This window comes from Callithrix jacchus, chromosome 5 (genome assembly GCF_049354715.1).
Source record: "Callithrix jacchus isolate 240 chromosome 5, calJac240_pri, whole genome shotgun sequence".
NCBI lineage: Eukaryota > Metazoa > Chordata > Mammalia > Primates > Cebidae > Callithrix > Callithrix jacchus.
In genome coordinates, this window is record NC_133506.1 from 133,180,077 (window position 1) to 133,197,645 (window position 17,569).

Sequence of the window (17,569 nt, forward strand, 5' to 3'; positions counted from 1 at the left end):
CTCCAGAAACTCTTCTGCACAGCCTCTGCTGGATGGAAAACCAGTTCTCTAGAGGGCCCCAGAGCAAGTTTTGCTCCTTCTTCTGCAGGTTCCCATAGTCACAATATTGGGTCTTTGTGGGAGATGCAGAGGAGATGCGGTCCCCAGCCCTTATGGGGTTCTGTCTTCACTGTGGATATTGGTGATCTTACTCTCCTTCTCAAAACCGAGGGGGCTGATGCCCCAAATTCCAGGCCTTCGGAAAGAGCTGCCATGATCCCACACTTCTAAATCTTTCCACTTTTCCGTTCTGGAAAGAGTAGAGTGGATATGCGCTCCTGTAGAAATCCATCTACAGCCTGACTATACACGTATTTTGCCCCCTTATTGAGTCTCTGCTCCATGAAGCCCACCTTGTTTCTCTCTTTTTCTCTTCTCTCTCTCTCTTTCCTCCCTCCTTTCTTCCCTCCCTCGCTCCCTCTATCCTACCTCCCTCCCTCCTTCTTTCTTTCTTTCCTCTCTTTTCTTTCTGTCTTTCCCCTCTTTTTTTGAACAGCCAAAAGTAGCCAAAGATGGAATGAATGGCATAGGTAGGTAGTGAGCTCCCTGTAAATGGAAGTGTTCAAATGTAGGGTGGATAGGCATTTATGAGGCAGGCACTGAGGGAGGATCCCCCCCGGGGTTGTGGAAGGCAGGACAGGCCCTGCAGAGCCTTCTGAGAAGAAGAGGGAGGGCATAGTCCTGCTCCCCACCCTTCCTGAGTTGCCTGGCTGCCACTCCCAACCTCCACCCTCTTTCCTTCCACCTGCTGGGTCTTACGGGATGGGCAGAGGCATTGTTAGAACATGGAGCCACATGGACCACAGAAGGCCAGCAGGAACGGGAGCTCCCTGGGGACAACGTCGCCTCAGTCTCTGTGGTGACTTTAAAAATAAATGCTGTCTTCTCTGCTCAAGTCCCTGTTGTTCCTGCTGACGTGGAATGAGGGCAGGCTGGTGACTCAGCCCTTGTCCCTGCACTGCATTGGTGGCAAGTTGCCTCCAGCCTCAGACCCCCACAGAGCAGGGTGCCTCCTTGAGAAAAACGGCAGGGAGGCCAGAATGCTGAGGTGCTGGGGACAGCCTGTTTCTCCTGGCTGGCATGTGTTCTAGCCAAGCCCTCCTGGCACCCTGGGGGTGAGAAGGCACCAGTGTATGCCTTAGTCACTGGCTGCTTTGAGGCTGGGTCGGTGCCAGGCTGGCCACTTCTTTTTGTCCCCTAGGGTGACTTGCAGGCCTCCCGGAAGGGTCAGAGGGTGTTTGTCCATCCCTGGTGTTGGCGTGATTCTGTGTTCCCATCTCATTTCTGTACTCCAGCCTCAGACGGGTGCTAGGAAGTGGGAGACTTTAGCCACGTCAAGGCTGTGTCTTGGGGGGCTGGAGTAGGAACAGGAGAAAGAAACCTCTGGTCATGGGACTGTGAAGAGGGACTGATCAGGCTGATCAGGAAGAAAACATGAGCCATCGTGTCTGGGTTATAACTCACCAGAGCCACTGGTGGCCTCACAGGCATCTGAAGCTCACTGGACGTGCAAATAAACAAATGCTATTCTTGAGGTGCAGCCAGGGTTCTGGTGCTGAGGGATCACCCTGGAGGGTCATACTTTCTACCCAGTCCTTCTGTCTCTGTGTGAGCAGCCCCTGTCCACCCCCCCCCCTTGCTCCCAGGATTCCATCAGGTTGAATATTATTGCAGTGAAATGTATCAACAGGAGGTCCAGGCAGTGCTGCCGTCCCTGGTCGTATCATCAGAGCCAGCAGGGCTGGGGAACTCCAAGCTGATTCAGCCCCCAAGTGCTGGAGTGGGGAGCTTGGATAAGGTGGGGGTGGGGGGTTGGGGAGCTGGGGAGCTGGGGAGCCAAGGAGCAGAGCCTTTGCTGTGCTGAAGGCCGGGAGCCTCCTTGGGAAAGCATGAATTTAGAACACTAATACTTTGTTTAAAAAGTCTCCTGCCTTTGAGATAAGAGCTCAGGGCGCCATGGTCAGGTTTTGCTGTAAATTTGCTGCACAAAGCAGGCTGGCGCAATAACTGGGAAGTCTGGGGAACAGACTGGCCCTGTGCTCCTTTGAGTGAAAACTTACGGTGGCATGGAAGCAGCCAGGCAGAGGGTGTGATGGGGTGCTGCAGCCATACACCGTGTCACAGTCAGGCTGAATGGGAAGATTCAAACTCAGGTGGCCTGAAAGAGACTTAGCAGTCCACAGCCTGGTGGCTGCTCCCAGTACAGGTGACAGAAAGGGAGAAGGGGTTCAGGGGCTTGGCCCAGGTGGAAACCACGTACTGTCAGTGATCCTGGGTTTGTCAAGACTGGGGCAGGTCTGCCTGGTGGTTGGCAGAACACACATGAAGAGTCCACCTGTGTTCTGAATGTCCCCGCTGCCCCTTTGAGCTCATTTCCCATCAGGAGTCACCTAACTCTGCCATTCTGCAAAGGAAACTGCACTTTGTCTGTGGGGAGTCCCTGTTACATGCCTGGAGGCAGAAAGCAGCTGTCTCAAGGGGTCTCACGGGACACTGGGAGAGTTGCTGTGTTGTTTAAGACTGAAGTGATGGTGGGCATGGTGGCTCACGCCTGTAATCCCAGCACTTTGAGATCGAGCCACTGCACTCTAGACTGGGTAACAGAGCGAGACTCTGTCTCAAAAAAGACAAAAAAAAGAAAAGAAATTGACCAAGGTGGGAGTTTAAGACTACCCTGGCCAACAGTGAAACCCCATCTCTACTAAAAATACAAAAATTATCCGGGCGTGGTGGTGGGCGCCTGTAATCCCAGCTACACAGGAGGCTGAGGTGGGAGAATCGCTTCAACCTAGGAGACAATGAGGTGATATTGTGCCGCTGCACTCCAGCCTGGGCAACAGATTGAGACTCTGTCTCAAAAAAAATAAAAAAAAATGAAAGCAAGGACTTGAACAAATATTTGCACACCTATGCTTGTAGCAGCTTTTTTCTCAATTGCTCAAAAGTAGAAGCAATGGCTTGCAAAGTGTGTGTGCACACATGGAACAGCATTCAGCTTTCGACAAGAATGGAATTCTGTTACATGCTGCTTGTGAAACTTGAATGATGAAACTTGCAGACATCGTGCTAAGTAAGTAAGCCTGTCTCACAGGGACAAATACTGTATGATTTCATTTACATGAAGTCAGATTCAGAGAGAAATTAGAATGGTAGCTGCCAGCAGCTAGGGGAAGGGAGGGTGGGGAGTTATTGTTTAATGGGGACAGAGTTTCAGTCTGAGAAGTTGAAAAAGTTTTGTAGGTGGACGGTGCTGATGGTTGTACAATGTGAATGTACTTAATCTCACTGAACTTAAACATGGTCACATTTTGTTTTTTTGAGATGGAGTCCCACTCTGTCACCCAGGCTGGAGGGCGGTGGTGTGATCTTGGTTCATTGCCCATCCTAAAATGGTAAATTTTATGTTACATATATTTTATTGCAATAAAATATACTGCTCTATTAGAAAAAAAAGGATAGATTTATACAATATGAATTAAATTACTTACAAGTTATGAAGGAAAAAATTAAAAAGTTGTTTACAAGTAATTATATTTAAGACAAAAGATAATAAATACCCACCTTTCATCACCTCTTAGGTTTTATGAAACATTTAACTATTGTCTGTCCTGCTGCAGTCATGTTCTTGAGGTTGTCTGTGTATGATGGAGACACTATATTGGTGGTGACTGAACATCTCTCCCCAGTCTCGCCTCCAATGATGTCATACAGATAACTTGAAATTGGCCGGCTGGGCACAGTGGCTCTTGCCTGTAATCCCAGCACTTTGGGAGGCCAAGGCAGGTGGATCACCTGAGGTCAGGAGTCTGAGACCAGCCTGGCCAACATGGTGAATCCCCGTCTCTACTAAATACAAAAATTAGCCAGGAGTGGTGGCATGTGCCTGTAATTCTAGCTACTTGGGGGGCTGTGGCAGGAAAATCACTTGAACCTGGGAGGCAGAGGTTGCAGTGAGCTGAGATCGTGCTACTGTACTCCAGATTGGGTGACAGAGTGAGACTCTGTCTCAAAAAAGAAAGAAAAGAAAAGAAATTGGCCAAGGTGGGAGTATTGACACCACAGGAATAGGCAAGTGCTATAGATCGGGGACCAGTGTTGCTGCTTTCGTAGGTACCAGGTGGCCGGTCGTTGACGTTAGCGGCACAGCTCTGAAGGAGGGACGCTTGGACTGATCTGCAGATACGCTGCAGGTTGAAATGCACCATGTTTGGATGCAGAGGGTGAGGGGAAGAGAAGAGTCAACAGTGATGCCTGAAGACCGGGCTTGAGCAACTAGGCGGACGGTAGCGCCGTTTCCTAAGATGGGGGCGCCGAGGGAACTTGGGGGTCTGTGGAAGACTCTGCTGCTGATGGACCCAGGGCTCAGCAGCTCTGGGAGGCCTACTGTGTGTCAGGCCACACAGAGATGAGACCCTCTGAACCCTGCCCTTGGGAAACCTCCGTCTATGAGGACACAGCTCGCCACCTAATGGGGTGTCCCATCCGGAGCCTCAGTGTTGCTGGGAGAGAGCCCTTGACCACCCTCTGCTCCCCAAGCCCCTTTTGCTGCGTTGCTTCTCTGCCAGCTGAGCATGTCCATGGAGGCAGTGCCTGGGATGGGGTCACGGATATGGATGTGTGTGCCAAATGCTGCTTCCTGATAGATTTCCTCCACCCTCTGTTCCCATGCTCTGTAAGCTGCATTTCCCCAGGGCCTGACCTGTGGGGTTTCTCTCCAGACCTGCTCCTTCCCATTTCCAGAAAGGCCTGCACAGGGCTTCCGATGCCTCTTCCCTGTCCCCATCCCCCTTCCCTCGGGACAGCGATCTGCCAGATGCATGGGCTTCCCACAGGAGGTTTGTGATTGCTTAGACATCTTTGCTCTATGAAGCTGTGACCTCAAGACATGGTGCAGATGGGATCTAAGGTCTGCATGAGTTTCTCCTGGCTGCTGTAACAACTGTTGAAACTGGGTGGCTTACAGCAATGGGAATATGTCCTCTCACAGTTCTGGAGCCTGGAAGTCTGAAATCAAGGTGCCAGCAGGGCCAGCTTCCTCTGAAGGCTCCAGGGGAGAACCTTTCCTCGACTCTTCCAGCTTCTGGTAGCCCAGGTGTTCCCTGGCCTGTGGCCGTGTCACTCCAGTGTCTGCCCCTATCTTCACAAGGCCTTGTTCTGTGTCTCTCCTACTTTCTGTCTCTTGGAAGGGCACAGCATTGAATGTAGGGCCCACTTTAATCCAGGATGACCTTATCTTGAGATCCTTGTCTTAATTCTTGCTTCAGAGACCCTTAAACAGAATCAGGTCACATTTGAGCTTCCAGGGGGCATATCTTTTTTTGGGGGGGGTCACCATTTAGCCCACTACAGGTCTTGTGCACTGAAGATTGAGGCAGTCTCTTTGGCCAGGCCTGCAGTCAGTCTCTTGTGACCTTGAAAGAATGCACCTTGCTGCACGCACAGGCCTTTAGAGTTCTTTTGTTCTTGCCAAATGTCTGCTCAGTTTCTTCTCTGCTGCCGACATGCATCTTCTCTGCCCGGTGCCCCTTCTGGGACTGTGTGTGTCCAGCCCTTGAGGCCCTAGGAAATGGGGTGGGGGGCCTCCAAACTACCCCGTAGCAATCAGGCCTTATTAAAACCCTGGAGGCCCAGACTGGCCCCAGCCCTTAGCGATGATCAAAGGACAGCCTGGGATATGATTAAAGGGCTGGGGAAAGATGATTTAGGCTGAGAAAGAGAAGGCCGAGGAGCAACTGGATTGTCTTCGAATTTGGAAAAGGTAATTATGACTTGAAGGGTGGTGCCCAGCTGTTTCCCATCTCCTCTGAGGACAGGAAAAAAGAAAAAGGAAATAAATGATGTACAATTAGAGTAGTTGGTTAGATAATGAGGGTGAACTTCCTGGCTGGGAGTGCGGTCAAGCCCAGGTTTTTGGGGAACCTCCTTACCTGAAGGATTCTAGGCCTAGCTATGTGGCTCTGAGTGATTACACTGAAGGGGCAGCAGTCGGGGCTGGAGCAGGTGGGCTCTGAGCACAGTCACACAGGCACAGGCACCTTCTGGCCTCCCTCCTGCCATTGTCCCTTGGGTTCCCATTTTAGTGAGGCGTGCACCCTGCACCCTGGTGGGGCTCCCCAGGGAGCTAAATATGTTTGCTGCCCTGTTTGTGGAGACAGAGAATGCACGATCAGCTGACCCTGTGCTAATCTGGTGGAAGTCCATGCCAGCCCTGGGAGAGAACAATTGCATGGGTGTGTCCACACTCACCAGGTGCTTTTTATAAAAACACCACAGAAGAATGCTCTGGCTCACGATGGATGTTGTGCTGGACCCGGCATCTTCCCAGGGGGCTTTGTCATTGGGCTGAGTTTCTTAGGGATGGGACCCCAATACCCCAAATGCAGCATGGACAGATGGCCCAGTAGGGGCTGGACTGTCCTATAGGCCAAGGTGCTGGAGTTCAGACAAGAAATATCCTGGCCTGGTGTGGAAGATTGGGGGGGCTATTAATGGCAGCAATGGCTCCATTTCTGAAACCCGGGATCCCAGGCAGACGAGGGTGTGCACGAATCTGAAATGTCTGTGGTTTTGCAGTTCCCATGTCCACAAACTCACTTGGTTGAAAATAGTTCAAAATATCCAAAGCATGAGGGAGGGAGTGACTGCTTTTCTTAAAAAGGAAGGACTTGATTTCATCTACTTAAAAAGCCAACCAAACCCGAGCATTTTCCGAAGGAGACCTGGGTATGACCCAGCAAGCAGCACCTCCTGCTCCCCAACTCCCCAGGAGGGCTGTGGAGTCTCAGTACTCCTGCATGTTTGGGATATTTCAGAGCGGGGGAGGGACAAGCAGGCAGCCAGCGACCCCAGACCCAGGATGAGCTCTCAGGCACTCCAGGGCCACACATTTAAGGGACTGGAGTGCAGTTGTAGAGTTGCAGCCTGCTGCTGCGCAGGTGGGGGGTGTTACTTCGTGCTGTGAATTCTCACATGGCTCCTGACTTGGGTGGCCGGGAGAGCAAGGAGGAGTGGGTGTCTGGCTCTCCAGGGTGAGTGGAAGAAGCACCTCTCTCTGTGTAGGTGCCAGACCTGGAGGGCCCTTCTTGGGGATGAGAGCCTGTTGCTTCTCAAGTTCTGTGTCTAACCCAGGTCCCCAGGTCTACCCCAGCCCTTCGGCCCTGCCTGCCTTGTGGGTAACAGAGTTTAAGGGTAGCTAGAGATCGTGGGCCTGGACGGGAAGGCCAAGCCCCAGGTTAGGGGCCAGGCGGGAGGGAGAAGCCCCTGGGCCATTCCCCTTCTGCTTACTCGCTGCCTAGTGCTGCTTAGCTCCTTCCTTCACACCTTGGAAAACGTCTCCGCCTGACTACTTCTACTTCCTGCTCTCGGGAGGCCCTGATTGGGGAGGGAGGGAGGCGGCGCCTGTCCCTGGCTTCTCTGACAGCCGTGTTCCATCCCCGCCCTGCGCCTCCTCTCGGGGCCAGTGCCTACTCCAGGGCCCACCCAAGGGTGCAGCAGTGGCACCCGGGGTGGGGGTCGTGGTGGGGGTGTTAGCTTCAGGGGTGCCTTTGGTGGGTGGGAGTTGGTGGCCTCTGGCTGGTGCCATGGGACTCGCGTGTTCGCCCCTCGCCCCTCGGTCTTGAGCCCACAGGCTGGGATCCCGCCCACCCGCCGCGTGCGCCTCTTCTTAACCCTTGCAAGCCGCGAGAGCGCGCGGCGGCGTTGACAGCGAACTTTGTTTGGCTGCCCAAATACAGCCTCCTGCAGAAAGACCCTGCGCTCGGGGAAGGGGAGGAATCTCTTCCCCTCTGGGCGCCCGCCCCCCTCGCTACAGCCCGGCCTCCACATCCGCCCACATCTGGCCACAGCGGGGAGCCCAGGGGGGAGGGGCTGGGGCCGCATCCCTCACCGTCCCCTGGGCGCGGGCCAGGCGGGAAAAGGGGGGTCCTCCAGTCTTGTGCCCAGGACTGTCCCCCAGCGGCCGCTCGGGCTCCAGCCCCCCAGGCCCGGCCTTGACAGGCGGGCGGAGCAGCCAGTGCAAGACCGGGAGGGCCCGCGCGGGTGCAGGAACCTGATCCGCCCGGGAGGCGGAGGCGGGGCGGGGGCGCAGGGTGCAGGGAGGGGCCGGCGCCCGCCTTCCTCCCCCATTCATTCAGCTGAGCCTGGGGGCCGAGGGGCTCCTCTGGCAGCGAGCTCTGCACTGCAGGAGCGCGGGCGCGGCGCCCCAGCCGGTGCGCAGGGCCCGGGCCCGCCGGGGGCGCTTCCTCGCTGCCGCCCTCCGCGCGACCCACTGCCCACCAGCCACCATGTCGGACCCTGCGGTCAACGCGCAGCTGGACGGGATCATTTCGGACTTTGAAGGTGGGTGCTGGGCTGGCTGCTGCGGGCGTGCTGGAGAGGACCCCGCGGGTGGGCCTGGCGTGGGACCCGGGTGCGCTGAGGGGAGGCAGGACCCCCAATCCAGGCGCCCTCCCGCCAAGAGCGCTCCCAGCCCCGCGCCCGCGTCGCCTATGTGGGGCACCCTGTTTGGGGGACCTGCGGGGACCCCACGCGCCCTCACAGGACCCTGCGCTCGCCCCGCGCACTGCCGCCTGGGTTTCCTTCCTTTTATTGTTTTTTGTGTTTGCCGAGGGACAGTGACCGCCTCGAGGGCTCGCGGGGCTGCCTCCGAATTCTCCAGGGCGTGCAGTTTCACTCTGGGAAATCCATGGGTCCCCTCCCTTTGGCTCTTCCCAGCGGCTCTCGGGACCCCTTGGACCCGTCGCCGGGATAGGGAGATCATTCCTCACCTCCGACCGAGTGGACAGCCGTCCTGCTCGGGTGGACCGCCCTCCCCTCCCCCACGCCAGTTTCGGGGCCTCCAAGTTGTACAGTCCGCGGGCCGCTAGCACAGAACGGACACAGCCCAGGCTGTGGCAGGATACAGAGTGGGACGTCCCATGGCCCCCATCCAGGCCTGGGACATCCTCATCTGCCTCCCAGAATCGGGCTGTGGGGGGCAGAAGGGCCTGCGTGCGGGCACCTAGAACATTTTGGCCCTCTCCTGTCTTCGGGGTTTACAAAGTGTGTTGGGACTTGTGGGGCTGCTCCCTCTGAGCCAGGGTCTGGCGTCCACGTCCCTAAGCCTGTGAGTGCGTACGCTTTCCTGCGTCCTCGTGACTGCCGGTGCTGGGGCTCTGCATCCTGCGTCCGCGGGAGTAAATACGGCCGGTGGAGGGGAAGCTCACACAATGGTTTCCAGCGCTCGGGGGCAGGGCTTCTGAGGGGCGGGCCTGTTTCTGCCGGGACCTGGAGCCCCCGCCCCCTCCGAGGGGCTCCCAGGCAGACTTGGGCAGAGCCCTCCGGTGGGCGGGGAGAGGGAAAGGCTAGGTTGAAAGGAGTAAATGTCCAGGTGTCAGGCCAAGCTGGGAGGTGAACTCCCCCCTCCATGGCCAGAACCAGGACTGGCATCTGGGTAGTGTCCTGAGCTCAGCTGCCAACATGACCCACCCAGGGTCAGCCCCATCTGGGTGGGGGAGGCGGAGCCTTCTGGGGGACCAGAAGTTTGGCGGGATGCCAAGCAAAGTGCCAGTGGCTGTGCTTCAGGGCTGGGCCTGAGGAGGATGTGGGGTGGGGAAGAGACAGGAGGAGGTTGTGATCCAGTGGCCAGCTCTTGCTGTGCAGAGTGTGAGCTGGAGACATCACAGGCACTTTGCCACCTTAGTGGTGGAAGCACTTTTTCAGGTCCTAGCCCTTTGCATCCATGCTTGCCAGAAGGAGGGGAGGTCTGGATCTGCAGAGCTGGGATGGCTCACCTCCGCCCGCCACACCCCCTCATCTGGACATCGTGGGCACATGCTCATACTGGGGTCTCCCTAGGTCCACTGTGTTCTATTGAGCCTCGTGCAGGCTCCAAGTGGACGTGGCCTCCCTGCCCCTGCCTCTTTGCAACTCTTCCCTGTGACTGCTCCTCCAGGGGCCTCCCCTGTTCCCAATGTCCAAGTGGCACCACTTAGCCGGTCTGACCACTTTCCTGTAAGCGCTTGTGGCAAGAAGCCTGTGTTCTGCCTCTGTGGACCTCTCCTCCTACCTGCAGGATCGAGCTCTGCTCTCAGTCCCTAACTGAAAGTGTTGGGTCGCTGGTGGGATTTCTAGGGAAGAGCTCTCGGGTCTCAGTGGGAGCCCTGTAGAGGGGAGGGAAGGCCAGGGTTTGGGGCTGTGTTGGTTGTACAGCTGTCACCGTTTGCACCTTGAAGGTTGTTAGTACCCCTGCCCTGGGTCTCTGTGTGTAACTCCACCCTCGCCCCATGTGCCTCCATCTGGAGCCGCTTCTGCGGCTGCCTCCCCAGCCAGTTTCGTGACCCTGTAATTTAGTCCAAGACAATGGGCTCATTGAGACCATCCTGGTGCAACAGTTGGCAATCCTTTGGCTCTGGAGGAAGATTTCTCAGTCTTGGGGGGGGGGGGCTTCGATCTGCTGCTTCCCTGTGTGTGTCAGTCTCCCCCTTGTGTGCCCTGAATAGTTTCACTGGGGATTCTGGTCTTAAAGCCATAGGTGGCCCGAGTGGATGTGTGTGAGAGAGTGTGTGTGTGAGACTGTGTGTGTGTGTGTGTGTCAGTGTGTGCATGTGAGTGTGTGTGTGTGCATGAGTGTGCATATTCATGGGGGCTGACCTGGGGTATGGAAGGGTGACCCTCCCTGATGCCCGAGGAACCTGGAGTGTAGCTGATGGGTGTGGGTGTGTATATGGGAGATGGACGACCTTGGTGGACAGATGGATGTGGGGAAGGGGTAATTGGAGGAGGTGGAGGAGAGAGTGTCATTCAGCCCAGCCAGGGATGATGCGAACTGGCAGCTTTCAAAACAGAGTAGAGAAAGGTCAGCACTAGCTAGTGGGGGAGAAGTCAGTACGGAGGAGGCGGACCCTGAGAGGGAGTAGGAATTGGATATCGAGAGGAAGGAGGAGAGCCTTCTGGCTAGCAGCAGCCGGCAGCAGTGGGGAAGGCCGGAATGAGCTGGCTGGAGAGAGGGCTGGGGCATAAGGAGGGGCCCGCCTGTGAAGATCAGATGGACCAGGCTGCGGAGGGCCAGCCATGCCTGCCAGGAGTGCAGCCGGTACACGGGAGGCATCTGGAGTAGCTGGGAATGGGCTCGGGAATGGCGCTGTGGGAGCACAGGTCTCTTTCCCCGAGCAGCTCACCTGGTGTCTCGGTTCCTGCAAGGTAGGCTGAAAGGGTGGGAAAGAAACTGCGGGCTCCTTGCAGTGCTGGGATGGTGGCCCCACGGTTCCTGAGGCCAGTGGATGTGGGTGCCTGTCACCACGTGGGTTGCTGAGGGGCAGAGACTCCAGGGGCCACCCCCAAAGCAGGGTGAGCTCTGAGCCATGGCATCTCAGGGGGCAGTTTTCAAATTGAGCAGACATCTAGGCCTGGAATCCTGCAATGGAGGCCACAGGTCCTGATCAGGGTGTCTTGGGAGGTTTAGAACTAGTGGCAGTATGCAGGGCAGAGGGCAAGTGACCTGGCCTGGGGAAGGGGCTAGGTGCCCAGGCCAGCACAGCACACCCACAAGGAGCAGGTAGACCGGAAGCCGTCTGTGGGCACGTGTGCACGCTTGGAGTTAAAATTCTGCCAGTGCCCCATGTCCTGGGCACATCTACCCCCTCCCTGGGGAGCACCTTTCCCTTCCCTGCCTGTCTCCTTTGCCCAGGGCCTTCCCCATCCCTCGTGTCTTGGGGATGGAGGGTTCAGTGGCTTTATGTTCCATCATTGGTGAGTTGCATGGGGATTCATTCCTTTGGCTGTTCTGGCCAGGTCCTTCAGGCTCAGGGTTCCCAGGAACGGAGAGGGTATCAGTGTTTTCCACAGACTCAAACTTCCCGCATCCTGCCTTTGCTCCCCTTTCAAGACAGGTCTCGGGGCTTCAGGGTTTTAGGGCTCTGTGAAGGCCTCCCATGTAGGAGCAAGGAGAATGTTTTGTATTTTGCCGATGAGATTTTTGGAGTCTTGTTTTCTACTTTTCCACGACAGAAACGGGCCTCCAGGTGGCTGCAGCACCCACCACTGCCCTGTAATGGGGTGACAAGAGGGGTGACCCCTTCCTCTGTCTCCCTTCTGATTGGCGGAGGCACGGGGCTGGCAGACGGCATGTGCTTTCCTGAATTCAGGCCAAATCTGTTATCGAAAACATGATTACAACTCCGGTCTTTGTGTAACAAAAGCCATTCCAAGTGCCAGCTGTTGGCCTGCTTTGCTCCGAGGTGTTTGCTGTAACCAGATTTGCACACCGAGAAGGAATCCAAAGTCCTTGATATTTGTTGAAACAATCTGGCCCAGGACCCACATGCTCAGATCCTAGAGCTGTGTGGCATCCAAACTTCTCCCGAGCCCCCACTGTTGCCCAAGGAGGACCCTCAGAGCTGTGTCCTGGAGGCAGAGCAGGCCGTGGGAGGGGCTCCTGGGTGGGAAGGACCATGTGAATGGTGCCTGCTTGTCTGAGAGTCCCGACACCTCTGGGACGTGGGTGCTGGCGCTGGCTGGATTTAGGTGTCTCTTTCCTCTCTAGAGAAAAAGGCCTTGTTGCTTGGTAATAGGTGCAGACCTGCCCCTAATTAATGCCAGTCGGCCTGTTGCGTGATGAATCCTGCCTTTCAGCTAAGACTCAAGGCCTCCTGTGAATACTGCTTCCCTGTAGTTCGAGCCTTTGTGGTGGTCGGCAGGAGCTGTGGGGGGAGGGGCAGGCCTCTTACATGGGTCCCACAGCCACTGGCAACTCTGACTCGATGCTCTTTGAGTTCAGAGCCCAGGGCCAGACAGACCCACTGTCCCGACTGTGAGCAGGTTCATTTAGACGGGGGCGGGCACAGCACCCAGGCAGCAGACGCACTGTGATCAGCCTTGCAGCTGGGCTGTGAGCTGCTTGGTTGGGCTGGATGTCCAGAGAGAGGCAGGTGGAGGTAAACACCAGGACATCCCTGCAGTGACTGGGTGACCACAGGCTGGAAATGCTTTCTGTGGGCTGTGGCTGTCCGGGAAGGTTTTGAATGGAGCTAGTGGACAGTGTTTGCATCCAGAGGGACAGTGCTTTAGATGAGTGATGGGTATGACAGCTTAGGGATGCCTAGGCGAACCTCACTCTGCTGTTGGAAAGCTGGGCAGCTGAGGTTTCTTCAGTGTCTGCCTGTTTCCCACCTGTAAAGTGGGGTTAGAAACAGCTCTCTTTGAGGGGTGCTGGGGGACTCAGTGAGAGGCAGCACATGGCACCAAGCATGGGTCCTGCCTCCTAGGGGTGTAGTGGGTGCCTCAGCTGGTGTGGCATCTGGGTGGGGGGAAAGGGGGCATTTGCAAAGGACAGGTGGGTTTGAATGCTTAAAGATACACATCTGGGGGATGGGAGGTCTCGAGCAAGGGCCTGTCTGATGCCACTGTGTGAGCAAGGCCAGACAACGCGGTCACCACTTATTATGGAAAGTATGACAGACACCAGTGCCCATAGGGCCCGCATGGGGTCCCTCTGAGACCAACAGATACCTAAGCTTTCGGTGAACCTGTGGGACCCTCCTTCTGCCTGTCTGCCTGGCTGACCCTCTCTCTGGAGGCTGGGGTCATGTGGGCTTCAGGTTCCTCTCACAGGGAGGTAGTTCTGGACTTCCCTGCCACCCTCTACTCCCACCTCCACCGGATTGTCACAGATGAGTGGACCATGAGCCCATCTGCAGGGCCAAGTGCTAACAGTGACGTGAGCACTTGCTGGATGACTGGACCGTGAAGACATCGGGGGTGCTGGTAGCCTGCTTTCGGCTCTGCAGGCCAGCCTTGCCCTGAAAAGCGGTTGTGGCAGGGTGTGTGTGGCAGGGAGAGGTGCCCACTTCCCTGAACGTCCTCATCGAGCAGGCCTCTGCAAGGGCCCAGTCGAGTGTGGTGCAGAGCGGAGCCGGCAGCTGGAACACTCTCATCTTGTCCAATGATGAGACCCAGGGCTGATGGGCCAAAGCTGGGTGCTGCTTGCCGAGCCCGTGGACCCATCCTCGGAGAATCCCCACACCCCCACACTGGGCCTCCGGTGTCAGCAGGTTGGTGGGGGGTAGTGGGTGCCTGGAAAAACAAATCCACCAGAGCTGGAGCCCCAGGCTCAGTATCAGGTGCAGTCAGCACAGTGCCTGGTACATAGCGGCCACATGCTCTTGTCAGCTGTCTTGGTGGTGGAAAGCGTGCTTGGTGGCCACACATGATAGGCGTCACCAGGGAGGTGCGAATGTGCAGATTGTGCACTTGTCCTGTAGGAGCCAGGGCCAGCCTGGTGACCTGTGGCCTCTGCCTGCCCGTCGGGAGAGAGGTGCTGTTCCCTGATATCTGGGTGCCAGGAGAGCAGCAGGGTCTCCTCCTTTTTCCACCTCCCGTTTCAGGCATCAGGGGAGGTCACACTCAGGATGAGGCTTGGCCACCAGGTTCAGGGCATTGCTGTTGCCATCTCTTCCCTTTGCCTGCCAGCGAAATGCCCCTCCCTCACCATGCCAGGGATGAGCCTGTCTGTTCCTCTAGGCTGCAACCCCCGGCGATTCCAGCACCCCAACCCCCCTCTTTTTTTTGATTCATCCCAGAAACCCAGCCAAAAACCAAGTTCCTGTGCTCTCTCCCTTGACAAAACCGCTGAGGAAAGATGGTCAAACACTGGCTTTTCTTCCAAAGCTCTCTTGGTTTTTCCCTAATTTGGAGGTTCTGAGTCGCTTCTGAGACCAAAGGGTCCGGAACTCTTTGGAACACAGTCACAGAAGTGGGAGGATTTGTCATCTGTCCAGCCGAACAGACCCACCATTTGGCCCCTAGACACCCCCAGGCGCCTGGGGGCATTTCTGGGCTCAGGCTGTTTAATTTGGTCTACACAGCCTGAGGCTCCGTTTAGACTGCTCCAGCAGACATTCTAGAGACTTCAAGTTTGTTGTCATTTTTAAAAGTCCTGCCAATGCCCAGAAATGTAGACAGAGGGACAAGAAGATGACATTGATGTCAGCCGGGAGCATAAACAGTGAGGCACCCCTCCCACCTCCCACCCCCACCTCCTTATTCTGTGCCTGCCCCTACTGCTCCTGCAACTGGGTCTCTAGGGATTGCCCGTGGCCGGGAGGAAGGCGGGGAAATTGGGGCTCAGACTCTACTTGGCTTCTTGTATTCTTTTGTTTCTTCTTGTCCATCTTTTTCCCCTGAAATTCCTGAATCTCCCCCTATAGACTTTGGGGTTTCATCTCCCCTGGCATCTGGGCCAACTGGGGAAGCCATCATTTGTCCAATATCCAGAAAATCAAGGGTCCTGGCCTCAAATACATTGCAGTTCTCTGCTCCCCACATGGCATCGAATTTCCTGTCCCCAGAGCCAGGATCCTCTGCCTTACACGTGGGCAGTGAAGCCCGAAGACACTCCAAGAGGCTTTCCTGGGATCCCCCCCAGCCTTCCCATCCACCTGCTTCTTCTTCCCTCCCCCGACTCTGGCCATTGGAGGGGTCATCTGGACGCAGGTTGCTTCCCGGTGTACAGATGGGGGGCAGTTACTCCACAGCCCCTTGTCTTCAAAGGGCACCCTCAGGGGCTCAGGTCTTGGGGAGTGGCAGAAATTTGGGGTGGGGAGTAGGCGGTTGTCTTGTGCCACCTGGGTCTACTGTAGAGTCTGAATGGCAGATCACGGCCGTTGGCTTTTCTGTCTCTTCCCTTCCACAGCGCTGCCCCTCTGAGGGGTTGGAGCTCTCAGGAGCCCTTTGTAGCCCATGGAGGGTCTTTTCTGATTCTGAGCCTGGGTTCCCAGCCTCCAACCTGTAGCCAGGGGCATGAAGGGCATTCCTGGCTGTCCCTGCCTACAGACTTTGCAGGCAACAGTAGCTCCCTGGGGCAGGGCCTATGGGTCCTGGTACCTCCTTCTGGACCCCTTGGGATGAGGGAGGGAGCCACCTGGGCCACAGGTAGACCCCTTCCTATCTCCTCCAGGTTCTGGATGGACCCATCTCATCTTTCTTTTTGGAGGGAAGAGAGCAATCCCCGGTGTGGGGATTGTGGCCTGGACAGAGCCACCTAGCCTCTCAACCCCCAGGCAGGGCCTGGAAGATGGAGATGGTTCCGCTTCTGCCAGCTCAGCAGCCAGCGGCTGCTGGATTTCCATGCGGTCCAGCAGGATCTCCTTCTGTCCGCCATTGCACCCCCCCTCTGCCACCCCCGCACCCCATGTACAGGAAGCTGGTTCTAAGCAGGGACTCTTGGCCCTGCTTTCCACATGGGTGGGCAGTTTCCCTTCGAGGGGCAGGCCAGGCACCTGCCCTGTGTCTCCTAGAGACCAATGTTATCTGCAGTAAGAGCATACAAGTCTTCCTGACTCCAAAGCAGGCCTGGAGGGGTGGCCTCCTCTGTCCTCTGCCTCTTGCCCCTCATTAGAGGTCAGGGAATGGAGTGCTCTGTACGTTTGCTGGGGATGGGTTTTTTCCTTTGGTTTAAAATGAAGGCCTGGAATCCCTGGAACAGACTGCCTGGTGAGGGGTGCTCCTTGGTAGCCACATGAGGAGTGTTACTGCTAAATGCCCTGCCAGGCCAGGAGCATCGCTGGGAGTGGGAGAGGCACTGTTTATCCAATAGCTGTCCATGGGTACCCCAAGGGCCAGCTCTGTTCTAGGCACTGGGGATCTAGGCATGGACTCAGGAGAAGGAGCAGAACAGGAGGGCTTCCTGGAGGAAGGCCTCCTAGCCAGAAACTGGGGTAGGAGTTTGCCAGGCAGGTTTCCAGGCAGGTGATGCTGGCCAGCTTTTCCTTTTCTTTTCTTCTTTTTTTTTTTTAATGGATGAGAGGTTTTTAATGTTGCCCAGGCTGGCGTTGAACGCCTGACCTCGCCTCCTCAGGCACCAGGACAACTGGCCTGAGCCACTGCGGCTCCCTCTTTTATTTTCTTTTCTTCTATTTTTTGAGACAGGAGTTTCCCTCTTGTTGCCCAGGCCCGATCTTGGCTCACTGCAACATCCGTCTCCCGGGTTCAAGTGCTTCTCCTGCTTCAGCCTCCTGAGTAGCTGGGACTACAGGTAACCACCACATGCCCAGCTGATTTTTTAAATTTTTATTAGAGGCAGGGTTTCATCCCATTGGCCAGGCTGGTCTCGAACTCCTGACCTCAGGTGATCCACCCACCTTGGCCTCCCAAAATGCCTCCCAAAAGCAGAGGTGTGAGCCACTGCTCTCGGTCTTCTCTTGCCATTTCTGCAGACTCATAGTGTGTGTGTAAGACTCTGTATGCTCGTGCCTGGCACAGCTGCCCTTGGTGCTGCGGTGGGAGGTGGGGGAGAGGGCTGTTGGTACAAGCACAGGTCATGGCATGAGACAGGCTCCCCCATCCAAGCAGGGTGCACTGCAGCATCGGAGGGACCCTGCTGCTCATGAGATCCAGGCTTTGCATCTGTCCTCCTCTTGAAGAGGCCTGGAGGGCTGGGAGGGACCTGGGTGGTGAAATACCCAGGTGGGGAAGAGGCACTATGGGAAGGGCAGAGGGGCCTGCAGGTTTGTAGCAGCGAGCTTTAAACCCTCGGCCTCCACCAGAAAACTCAGAT

At 56.2% G+C, this 17,569-nt stretch overlaps 1 protein-coding gene across 5 annotated transcripts in view; it reads left to right on the forward strand.

The window, feature by feature from the left end:
* The window catches only part of SEPTIN9 (septin 9), a 213,951-nt gene that overhangs the window by 74,456 nt on the left and 121,926 nt on the right, over positions 1-17,569 (forward strand). The window contains exon 1 of one of the 5 annotated variants that reach the window (XM_002748771.6): positions 8,162-8,376. The exons of 3 other annotated variants lie outside the window; for them this stretch is intronic. In XM_002748771.6, coding sequence (XP_002748817.3) covers positions 8,322-8,376 — 55 coding nt within the window. In that variant the 5' untranslated portion in view covers positions 8,162-8,321. Of the gene's footprint in view, positions 1-8,161; positions 8,377-10,960; positions 11,218-17,569 lie in introns of those variants that run through there. One more of the 5 variants, XM_008997809.5, reaches the window with a different exon arrangement.